The sequence below is a fragment of the Mirounga leonina genome, unplaced genomic scaffold (genome assembly GCF_011800145.1).
Source record: "Mirounga leonina isolate KUSES-001 unplaced genomic scaffold, KU_Mleo_1.0 Mir_118, whole genome shotgun sequence".
In the NCBI taxonomy this organism is placed as follows: Eukaryota; Metazoa; Chordata; class Mammalia; order Carnivora; family Phocidae; genus Mirounga; species Mirounga leonina.
In genome coordinates, this window is record NW_023270277.1 from 6,230,229 (window position 1) to 6,242,737 (window position 12,509).

Consider the following 12,509-nt stretch of genomic DNA (forward strand, 5'->3'; position numbering starts at 1 on the left):
ACTTTATAGTCCTATGTGGTAAACTCTGAGTCTGTGCCCAAAACCTTCTTAGAACAGCATATTTCTCCATTAATTTATATTTCCTGTACTTCAAAAAGGAAACCACTTTAGAATGGAATCCTTCCAATCCATATTGAAAATTGTAACAAATATACAGTTTGACAATACCCCAAATTCTCTTTCAATTTTGACTATCGGAATTTCCATTCAAATCCAATGGAAGGCTGAAGCTCAATTTTGTGATGCCAAATACACCAAGACTTTCCTTTACTATGTGATTTAACAATATTTTACAAGAACAAAAGGAAAAGACACACTAGTCTGATACTGTAGGAAAGGTACAGAAACCACCTCATAGCAGGATTATCGTCTTAGACTAAGGACCCCTTAACTATCTCCAAAGATACTAAGGACCAGCAAGGGAAGCTTCACCCTGCCCTCTACCTTCAACTTCTTGGCTCTACTCAGACACCCAGTCTTCGTCATTTCTATTCTTGGTAAGCAGCTAACATGAACAGCTGTGCCAGTCCAGTATTAGAAAAGGCACGCTAAGACTCACAGTGAAGCAACTGTAGATTAAACTTAAACTCCAAAGCCTGAATAGTTATCACAAGACAAAACAGTCTGGCCAAAATTCAATGTGCACTCCAAAAAAACCGAAAAACTGGTAGGGGCTTATAAAGCAATCAAGACCTTTTCAAATATTATTTTATTCTCTATTAGCTAGACATTTTTTTTTTAATGTCACACCCCCTAAGACAGCCTGAACAACTTAGATCAGTTAATCATTGTAATACTGGATCTGCAAAAAGAATGAAATGATAGTTTGTGTGAGAGTCCAACCTTCCCTCTTTAAAGGGATATTAACTTTCTGGGGCACCGGGATGGTGCAGTCGGTTGGGCATCTGACCCTTAGTTTCTGTTCAGGTTGTGGCCTCTTGGTTGTGGGATCGAGCCCCACGTTGGTCTCTGCACTCTGTGCGGAGTTGGCTTCAGATTCTTTCTCCCTCTTTCTGCCCCTTCCTGCTCTCTCTCTCTCAAATAAATGGATAAAATCTTTAAAAAAATAAAAAAATAAAGGGGTATTAATGTTCAAGATTATTTCCAAGATATGACCCACTCCCAAGGGAAAAAACTAGTTGGGGAAAACTTAATTTGAAATTCTGTTGGCCAATTAAAGGATGAAATTACCAAGTGATGAAATCTAGAATTACTTCTTCAACTACTGCATGAGTTTCCAGCCTTTTAGTCCTGAGTGCCGGCTATAGTTATTACCCGGTCTACCCTTGTTCCAGGGCAATAAACTTCAGAGCGGACTGACCACCGTCCACTGTAACAGAAACTGCTACCTACTTCTTAATGGCCAATAAGCTAAATCTGGCTTCTTCGTGTTGCTCGAGCTCAAAAAAAGAAAACCTAAGGATATTTCAGCCAAAATTTAAAAAATCCTATTTTCACAAAAATCTAGCATTCCAGCTTCCCTTGAAAAATCAGCTTTGGTGACCATCAGCAAAATGGAGTGAGGGCTTTCTTTTAGAGTGAGCATGGGCTTTCCAGATGGCCACGCTGTCCACGCCTCCCAAAAGGGCGGCACCTACACTGACGTTCATTTACATTCCTTGCCTGGTGCCCTCTAGACACGTGCATTTGGAATTTATGTTGGCATTACTACTTCACCTAAGCTGTGACCTGGTCAGCCAAATGGCACCTTCCGATAAATAAAAACTCCCAGGGTTTACTCAGACAGTTTAACGCTGGTCTCGGGCAATTCTGCTTTTATACATACAACTTCTAGAAATTCATTGCAGGTCTTTACATTTATCTCTGAAATGTAATACTGTGCATTAGATGCATTCAATTCAATCACTATTGGGCACCCACTAGACTAGTGGTTTTGCAAAAAGGCAGAGCCTTTCTTTCCATTCAGTTGTTTTTTTTTTTTAAAGATTTTTTATTTATTTGACAGAGAGAGACACAGTGAGAGAGGGAACACAAGCAGGGGGAGTGGGAGAGGGAGAAGCAGGCCTCCCGCTGAGCAGGAAGCCCGATGCGGGGCTCGATCCCAGGACTCGGGGATCATGACCTGAGCCGAAGGCAGACGCCTAACGACTGAGCCACCCAGGCGTCCCCTTTCCATTCAGTTTTAACAAGGTAAGTATCCATCTGAAACTAATGACACACTCCATGCTAACTGAATTTAAGTAAAATAAGTTAAAAAAGAAAAAAAAAAGGTAAGTATCACCTAACTATCTTTCATGTGCATAGATCTACATATAATTTAGTTTCAAAAAGAAAAGGATTCAGGGGGGCGCCTGGATGGCTCAGTTGGTAAGCATCTGCCTTCAGCTCAGGTCATGATCCTGGGGTCCTGGGATTGAGCCCTGTTATCAGGCTCCCTGCTCAGCGGGGAGTCTGCTTCTCCCTCTCCTTCTTCCCCTTCCCCCTACCTGTGCTCTCACTCTCGCACTCTCTCTCACTCTCCCAAATAAATAAATAAATAAAATCTTAAAAAAAAAAAACTGTTTAAAAAGAAAAGGATTCAATGAGAGATGATGGACTCTGAAGGGCAGGCAGGGTTCTAGAGGGGAGGGGGGTGGGAGGACGGGTTAGCCTGGTGGTGGGTATTGAGGAGGGCACGTTCTGCATGGAGCACTGGGTGTTATGCACAAACAATGAATCATGGAACACTTCATTTAAAACTAATGTTGTAATGTATGGGGATTAACATAAGAATAAAAAAAATATATATCTTAAAAAAAAAAAAAAAAAGAAAAGGATTCAGAATTTGTTTGTATAAGCAGAGAGCTATTTATTTCAATATACATGCAACTGAGTAACTTAAGTATATCCAAAATAAAATTTAAAAAATCATGTATTACCTGTAAATCCGACCTTCCACAAACACCTACTTTGGCACAGAAATCCTCTAAAACCTAAGAAAGTTTCTATGGGATTATGGATGAAAACAGAAAGTATGTTACATTTTTGTCCAGTGCCTAGATAGATAGGAGCAAGGCGAGCTGGGCAGAGGCCTGGGCCTTCACAGAAGAGTGAGGTCCATCTGGCTGGCAGCTGGGGGGGGTCCCCTAACTTCCCCACTCCACGAGGACACTGGCTGCCCAAGAGAATCCAGTGTCGAACGAACGTGCTGCTGGCCGGGCTTCCCCGGATTGGCTGGTTCCAGGCCAGGGGGAAGATACAGCAAAGGAGCCCTTCTAGAAGAGCCCAGCTGAAAGGGGAGAGGGCGTGGCACCCAAAGTGGAGCCTTTTGTTCTTCATGAATAAAGACAATTATGCACTCTGAAGGCTTCTTTATTCTGAATCTCCTGATAACAATGCTGATAAAGCTTCTCTTTTCAATCACCCCTAATCACCCCTTGTCGCCAGACACTGTAATCATGTAGCTGAGAATACTGGTACCGCTCATGGTTATCTTCATTTCCTTTTTGAATAATCATCAGTCCTCCAAAATTCTTCAATGATTTACCAGTCGCCTTTTAAGTAACCCTCTTGAAGAAAATAAAGTCAGCCAAAAGAGTCGCTGGAGCCTCCTTCTAACCGAGGGATGTGCTGTGCGGTCTTAGTGAGCCTCACAACGCAGGCCTATGACACTCAGGGCTACGCGGCCGCTAGGAGGCTCAGGAGCGACCCGCTGGAGGAGAACAAGTCACAGGGGGGACCTGAACGCAATTTGGGGAGCTCTTAGCCAGCTGCGCTGCAAAGACAAGGAAGCGCCTCATCCAGCGAAGGGCCACCACTGATTTCTCGGCCCCCAACACTGAGCGTCCGCTGTGTGCGCAGTGAGCATGACCTCCTCGTGGGGCAGGGCCCACCGGCTGCCACATTTTATAGACCAGGCCACTGCCACTTGCAAAAGACCAGTCGAGGCTAAGGCCACACCGCTAAGAAACAATGATCACTGGTGCCCCCCTGTGCTGTCCCCACAGGAGTCCCACCGACTCCAAGCACAGTCTAAGCCAGTCCTAAGCATGAGGGATACAAACATGAGTAAGAGGAGGCCCCTATTCTTTTTTTTTTAAGTTTTTTTTTAAGATTTTATTTATTTATTTGACAGAGAGAGACACAGCAAGAGAGGGAACACGAGCAGGGGGAGTGGGAGAGGGAGAAGCAGGCCTCCCGCGGAGCAGGGAGCCCGATACGGGGCTAGATCCCAGGACCTTGGGATCATGACCTGAGCCGAAGGCAGATGCTTAACGACTGAGCCACCCAGGCGCCCCAAGGAGGCCCCTATTCTTAAGCAACTGATAGCCCAGCAGGGAGAGGTGTAAAATGAGCAAATAAAATAATTTGTTTAAAGGTGGTACAGGGCCTATCAGAGCAGGCTAAAGCAGGAGGGGGCATGAGGCAGTTGCTTGGGAGGCCTCATCAACAAGGGGGGCCACATCCCCTGGAAACCAAAGGGGGGTTCTCCCACCACTGCTTCCTAGAGCTGGAAGGATATGCACATTTGAGAAGTGGCCAGAGGAAAGGGGAAAGACCCCAAGATTGCCCATTAACTCCTTCCTAAGAAAGACAGATTGGGACGATAGTGGGCTTTTGCTCCACAGACAGGGAGGGGCTGGTGGGAGTGCAGAGCCGAGGAGAGAGGTTGAGCAGGATGACTTCAGACAGAGGAGAAGCTTACTCCGAGGCAGGGAGTGAAAAGACAGGAAAACATACTGGAGGGAGCACTGAGTGAGTGAGTCCAGAGGTACTGCCAGCAGCAGAGGGGGATTTAAACCCCCACTCCAGCACTCCTACTCGCCCGGCCTTTGGCATTATACTGCCTGGTCTACGCAGGGGGCTCTGAATAATAAAAAAAGGAAATAATAATATTTCCAGCCAATCGGGGGCAAGCTTCAAATAATAATAAAAAATAATTTTTAAAAATATAATAATAATAAAAAATTTTTAAAAGCCACACTTAAGAGGTTCTAGGCCTATCCCTATCCTTCGGGGGCCAATGGTTCTCAAAGGAGGCTTGCAGTAGGGATTGGGGGGGGTGGGCAACGCCTCTCAAGTGGCAGGTCTCACATTCAGGAGAGACCCCACATTCTGACTCCTGACACTGTCTATACATGAGGTTATACACACAGTCACTAGAGATGAACGACAGGATTGAAGGGAGATGTGGACATCATTCAACAAAAAGCCTGTCCCATTTCAGGGCCGTATTGCCTAGAGTACACTATGAATTTTATTTTTCCAAATCTTGGGATCATATTGCCAACGGCACCATTACACTGCATCGTATTTTAAAGGTTACCCATTAGGGCGCCTGGGTGGCTCAGTTGGTTAAGCGACTGCCTTCGGCTCAGGTCATGATCCTGGAGTCCCGGGATCGAGTCCCGCGTCGGGCTCCCTGCTCGGCGGGGAGCCTGCTTCTCCCTCTGACCCTCCCCCCTCTCATGTGCTCTGTCTCATTCTCTCTCTCTCAAATAAATAAATAAAATCTTAAAAATAAAAAAAATTAAAAAAAAGGTTACCCATTAAATGGTTAAATACAAGTGTTCAAAAAATACATCACACTGTTATAGCCTTTCAGTCATATGGAGACCCTTAAAAAGCTCTCTAACGCTGACGGTAGCAGGGGTAGGGAGTAAGAAGGAGCCTGATCAAAAACACAGGTTCCCTGGCCCTCGTTCAGAAGGTGCTGGGTAGACACTGAGAATCTATATTTATAACAACAATCCCAAGTGATTTTTGATACAAGTGATCTCAGGGCCGCGCTTGAAAAAGCACTGCATTAGGCAGCACGGGAGCTGTGAGGAGTCTTAGCCAGGGAAGTAACTGATGAGGAGTGCATTTCTTAAAGTTTGCAATTTGGCTGTTAGTGTTGGAGGCAGAAGCCTGATTACAATGGTTGTAAGAGTGAAAATGGAAACAGCAAGAACCAACTATTCTTTCAAAATGTATGAGAAGAGACAGAATGAGGATGTGCGCTGAGGAGAAAGACAAAAGGGTTTTTATTTGTTCAGCAGGTAGAGAAATGAGTAAAATTGTAAAATACTTATTAGTAATCATATTGTTGTGGATATTTAAATGCCTCCAGATCCACCCTCCAGTTTAACTCTGTGCCCCCAAATCATCGATTGCCCTCTGAAGGAGACACCAGCAGGAGATGGAGTATGGGGGGGATTCATCTCTCCCATCCTCCTCCCTCAAGTTCAGCACAGGAGGCCACGGTGCCTCTGGGAGCAGCCCTCAGGGCTCCCCCTTGGGTTTCTGCTCCTTCCCTCCCCTTGTCTCTCTAGGCCTAGTGAAGCTGGTACTGGGGGACTGTACTAGTCCATGATTTCCCTGCCCTTATCTTAGTAAATAGTTCTTAAGGTCTCCTTGGTTACCTAGTTTAATCTGGCTCCCACCAGAATCCTGCCTGATACCTATAACACTAAACAGAATAAAGGCCAGAAGAGTATCCAATCCAAAATGCTTTTGTGGTTCAAATAAGAAATCAGTCACTTCAAATGGGATTCAGAAAAAGATTTATAGGCAAGGTGTACTGGACGCAGAATTGGAAGAATGCTTAGGATTTGGATAAGCCCAGGAAGAAGAAGGGACGCGTCATTAGCACCGAACTGTTCAGATCTCCTGAATCCTGATTCTATCTCTTCACACATCAGCTACCCCCCACCTTTTCCACACCCTACAGATAGACCAAGCATGACTTCAGGCTTCACCCATGCCATTCATAAAATTATTAAAGGATCACTCTTCTGAGGACTGTGTTTATGGCTTACTTTATTCTTTAAAAAGTCTTGTCAAGTGCCATCATTGTGGAATCCCACCTGTTAGCGGACTGCGGGCAAAAGCTGTGTGTGTGTGAGTTGTTTTGATTATTTCCCTGAAAAGTCAGCCCGGACAGACCACAGTCAACAGAGACGAGGGTTATCTGTACTTATCAAGGCAGTGCCAACACAGGCAGCTTGAAAGCAGGGGGACAAAGAACTCTTGAAGCTGTGAAGAAGCAGAAAAGCCACTTCTGACTCCAAACTCAAAACTAGATTTTAATCCTAATTTAATCACTGTGTGGGCATAGGACTGAACCTCCACCTCATATTTCCCTTCCTAAAAAGGAAGTCCTAAAGATTAAAAACGGAATACATACACACAGATGTTAACTTGCATACACCTCATAATCTGTGGAGAGGAATGGTGTATCAAACATATATGAGGAGCCGGGTGCTTTGCACAGATTATGTGTTTTAATCTTCACAGTAATCTACAACGAGGTGTTATTTATTATTTATTTTACAGATGAGGAGACTGGGGTTTAAAGACAAATGCGGTAATTTGCCAAAGAGCCCGGGGCCGGCCGAGTCTGGCTGCAGACCCAATTATGCCTTTTCCCCTACAGAACCACACTACTTCCTACAGATAAAGGGACAGAGTTCGGGGAAACCAACGTTAACTGCAATGTTCAGGGCATGTGGTTATTTTGCTCAGCTGCTTCAGATTAAACAGAGAGGCAGTTTCAATTCTTCCTGTTGAAAACTTCTTCAAAACTTATTAGTCCATTTCCCTCCCTTAAGTTTTTATTTATATTCCTTCCAACTCGGTCCAGAAAGAATTTGGGGCAGCTTCTTCAGTTAATGAAACAAACACAGAATCACGGAATTTTATTTTATTTTATTTTATTTTATTTGAGAGAGAGAGAATGAGAGACAGGGAGCATGAGAGGGAGGAGCAGACTCCCTGCCGAGCAGGGAGCCCGATGCGGGACTCGATCCCGGGACTCCAGGATCATGACCTGAGCCGAAGGCAGTCGCTCAACCAACTGAGCCACCCAGGCGCCCCAGAATCACGGAATTTTAAAACTAAGCACAACACACATTTTACACAGAAGGAAACTCATTTATGTAAAGTGACATATCTAAAATTAGTTAACTGACAGGGCCTAAAATACAGATTCAAGATTCCTAGTTCCATATGCCTTCCTTATTAAAAGGAAATCTTCCACAGCAGATTGTCCCAGTGTTTTCTGGGTTCTCATGATGAAGACTGATGCTCATTATGGGTGTAAAAGTAGACAGGACACACAAATGAGTTAAATATTTATGTCCTAAACCTAAAGCATTCAAATGGCGGCTTTAAAATAAAATTAATCCTTGATGTGCTTGTTTCATTGCTATTCACCTTCTTCCCCCTAAAAGTCATAATCCGAAAAAGACCCAATACTGAAATCTCCGCTTATTTCTTCATCTGTAAAATGGGGTTCATCATAGCATAGACCTGTGGAGGATTAAATAAGCTAATAACTACTCCTTTCCCAAACATATTGCTTCACTTCATTGGATGCCTACATTATGGGGTGGGGGGGAGATACAGAAAAGGTCAATCAACAAACTGACCAAAATGGAACCAGGATTTTATTAGCCTCCATCCACATTTTTTTCTCTCTTACAGACACACACAGTTTTCCTATTCAAACCATTACCACCAGCACTTCAGTGTTTGGGAAGTTCTCTATCTCCAGTCTCTCCTCCCAAAATACACGGGTAACCCAGATCTACAACAGTGATGAACCAAAATTATTTGCCACATGTTAAGACTATAAATTACAATTGACCTTTCACTCAAATGGTTAATACCATAACCCGTATAACATATATATAATATATATACATATGGCTAAAATATATCAGACCTTGAATCTCACCTGACTTCACAAGGTATTGCGAGACTCAATTAAATCATACAATGTGGTGAAAGAGGTCTGTAAGCTGTAAGGTGTTACCCACTGTAATTATTACCTGACTTTGCAGAATTAACTACAACAGGTCATCCTCCTCCTCCCACCCATCTTTTTCTCCCTCCTCCAAACCTTTCAAAATATCTTGAGTCTCCCTCTTGCCCTCTCTCCCCACCCAAACAGCTCCATCCATCATCTCTAAAATGATGACCCTGTCCCCAAACAGGACTGTTTGATGAGGCCAACTGGCTGCCAAGAATACCAACCTGGAAACCCTGTCGCTGGGGAAATTTACTCCAGTTTCAAAGTATTACCGCATCATGGGAAATAAGGACAGAAAATGGTAAAAGGGAAAGACAGAGTAAAGGCAAGGAGGAGGAAGAGGATGCCAGAGCAGCCTCAGTCTGGTAACTCAGAGAGTTAGGTCAATAAAGTGTATTAGAATGTATGATATGATGAGATTAAAAAAAAAAAAACCCACTCTAAAAAAATAGGTTGATCTGCGTGGGACACGTAATTATTCTCACTTTGGGGTCTTTAAAAAATTCACCACACCAGCAGCTAATAAAGAACACAATTATATTCAATGACATCTGATGGCTTCTCCACAGCACGTTTGGCCCTTGTCTTGGCACAGTTCTCCCTCAGTCCAAATCCTCCTCAAAACCCGCTCTCCATCTACCCCTTCCATGATGACCACCCCAGAAATAAAGTCACCTGGAATGCAAGACCTAGAAAGGGGAAACATCAGATGCTTAAAGCATCATCTACCCTCACTCCATATTGCAGTTAATATTTTCATTTAAATTTAAGGCATACTGAACAAATACTATGGTTACCTCAAGGTCACTCTGCAATTCTCAGTTAGGATTAACCAACTCAGGAGTCTAAGGCAAAATCTGCTCCTTTTCCTTGCCTGGTCTTACTGCAAAACATTTCTCCTTTCTCCCTTAACTTATACCCTACAATGTGCATTTGTATATTCCATACAGACCAGTATTTTCTATCATTTCATAAATTCTACACTCACTCTTGTACAAGAGTTAAACTATTTCTCTGGCCCTAAGGTCCTTTTCTTCCTCTGACATTCAACAACTGCTTTTTTAATTTCCTAAATTTTCAAAACACTGTTAATTAGCACATACCAAATTAACATACTAACAAGTTATATTTTTACACTTTTCATTTCCTGATTTGTCTTTTTCCTGTTGAATCACACTATTTGATTACAAGTAATTCTTAGGCTTCCTCTCAACTTGAACTCAATTATTTACATGTTACAAAAATTAATTTCTATTTTGCTCAATTTTAAAGTAATGATTAAACGACTCTTTATCAATCCAATTTACAACATGAGTTTTTAGTTATTCCAAGAGTTTTCTCGGCAAAAAAGTCAATTCTTCAGTGCTTCAAAGAAATAGTTTCTTAGCACTATAAAAAGTTAAGGTGTGTGCGGTTATTAATCCAAATTCTTAAGATTTGCTTAGAGAAGAGGAAACAACTCAAAATACAAATGGCTGCAAAAATTCAGAGCTGTTCCGAGAGAATGAAGATTGTCCGAGATACCAAATCAAGACCTACAGATAATAAAGAAGTCAAAATTTCAAGTCCTGTCACCTTCCCTTGAGACTCCTGTTTATTTCAGTACTGAAAACAACTTGCTCTGGATTGCTGAAATGTTTACATAAGTTCACTAATACTAAATCACTTTACAAAGTTAAAAGCATCATATAAATTAAAAGGCATCAGCATAGTAAAAAAAAAAATCCATCATGGTGGGCAGAGAAAGAATACACCTGTTCCCTAAAATTAATGAAGAGTCATATGGTGACAGATGGTAGCTACACTTATCTGGTGAGCACTGTGTAATGCACAGAATTGTCCAATCACTATGTTGTACACCTGAAATTAATGTAACACTGTATGTCAACTATGCCTCAACTAAAAAGAAAAAAGTCTGAGGCCTATCTCCCTTGCTCCTCACCATCAAAAAATTATTAAACAGATACCTACCCTGCATTTGCTGATACCCTAGCAACAACCTACTTTAAGTCAGGAGTGTAATACACTAAAAGGTCATACTGTAGTTCAGTTTGGAAAAGTGAGAATCCTCCACAGGGCTAAGAAGATTAAAAAAAAAATCCTACATTCTGATCAGTTCATTAATAAACAGAGAAGACGACTACCTTAGTAGAGTACATGATTAATTTCACTGCTGGTACTTTATTAGTACAGTATGTGTTCTAACTGTTGCTCAAGATTTGTAGGGGATAGATATTTTACATGAATCAAAAATTATAACTGAAATAGAAGTAAGGGATTCAGATCCAAACAGAAAGTAAAATTTTTGATATACTCAGGCACACCTCAGTCTTTAAAAAAACAAAAAACAAAAAACCAGTAAAGCACAAAGCAAGTTAGTGTCATAATGTCAGGTACAGGAGTGGTTTCCCATCTTGCTATGAAACCTAGCCTGGACACAGAGGAATCCTGCCTTATAAATGAAATCCCTGATGACATCAAATGACAGCAACGCTCTCAAGAAAAGGACAGTGAACCAGGATCCCTTGTAAAGTGCAAACACTTCTCGATCGAGCACACCTGAAATAATCTGAAGCAAAAAATTCAGTTAATTACCTCTAGCCTGGGGCTAGAGCAACTATCTCCACGGCCTCCTTCCCCAACAACTACCCTAAATGTCACTCAGAGAAAATACTTCCAAACTTTTTCTCAATAAAAATGGCGCTGCTTTTCCCATCACAATACTGTTTATTTCTCAACAATCCTCAGGCCTTTCACACAAACTCAACTGGCCTTTATCTCAATACCCCCCCTTACCTAAACAGTGTCCCGTATTTTTTTGAGGGGTGGGAGAGAGGGGTAAGGTGCCTTCTTCCAACTACGAGGTTGCAACTTTCTCAGCTAGAAACCCTGGGATTATTATCTCACTTGGACTTTTCTTCCTAACCTCTGCCTTCCCCGCAAACTGTTGCCTGTTAAACAAGCCACACTTCAAAGCCACTGTCCCAAGGTGCAGGTCGTAGCGCCCTAAGCTGACCTCCCCCACGCCACGCTCGCGAGTCCAGTGCACTCTCCACTGAGGTACATCCATCCTGCTTCCCCGTGGGGCACTCGATGCCACGCGCGCAGGGCACAGACACCCCGGCTTCGCCAAAGCACAGCCTTTCTACACCGTCTACACCGTGCCCACACGCACTGCAAGCGGCTCCGGGACTCCGGATCGCCGAGTGCCCGGCGCACGCACGACCCGGGTCGGGGAGCTGCCGTGGCGGGCGGCAGGGCCAGGCATGCACGCGCGCACGTCGGTGCCCGGAGCCCCCCCGGGCGGCACGGGCACGGCCAGGATGGGGGCTGGGTGGGCACGCTGGGGAGGGGCGGCGGGCGCGAGATGGCGCGCGCACAATAACAGGCGGGTCGCCCCCTCCCCTCAAGGGGCGGCCCCCGCCGCAGCCCGTGCCCCGAGTCCCGGCTCCCGCGCGGATGGCACACGGCCGGGGAGGGGGCGGCGAGGGCGCGACGCCAGCAGGGCCGCCTCGCGTACCTGGTCGATGGGCAGCTGCACGGCGTTGCTGAGGGGCTGCAGCAGGGTGGAGCCCGTGGTGCTGGTGGTGGCCATGGCCGGCCTGGCACTCCGCCCGCCGCGCTCCGGCCGCCCGCGCCGCTCGCCCGCGCGCCGTGCCGGGCGACGCCGAGGATGGGGATGCAGCCGGCGCGCCTGCCCCCGGCCGCCCGCGGTGTGAGCGGCGCGGGGCGGGGCCAGGGCGGGGCCGGGGGCGGTGACCGGCTCGGCCCTGCC

General features: G+C 44.6%; 1 protein-coding gene across 2 annotated transcripts in view; it reads right to left on the minus strand.

Moving 5' to 3' along the window:
- Nucleotides 1-12,414, minus strand: part of LOC118007355 (lysophospholipid acyltransferase 2) — a 118,431-nt gene extending 106,017 nt beyond the window's left edge. For both annotated transcript variants that reach the window (XM_035000412.1, XM_035000411.1), the window contains exon 1: nucleotides 12,255-12,414. In XM_035000412.1, the coding sequence (XP_034856303.1) occupies nucleotides 12,255-12,329 (75 nt within the window). In that variant the 5' untranslated portion in view covers nucleotides 12,330-12,414. The remainder of the gene's footprint in view (nucleotides 1-12,254) is intronic.
- Nucleotides 12,415-12,509: the final 95 nt, after the last annotated feature.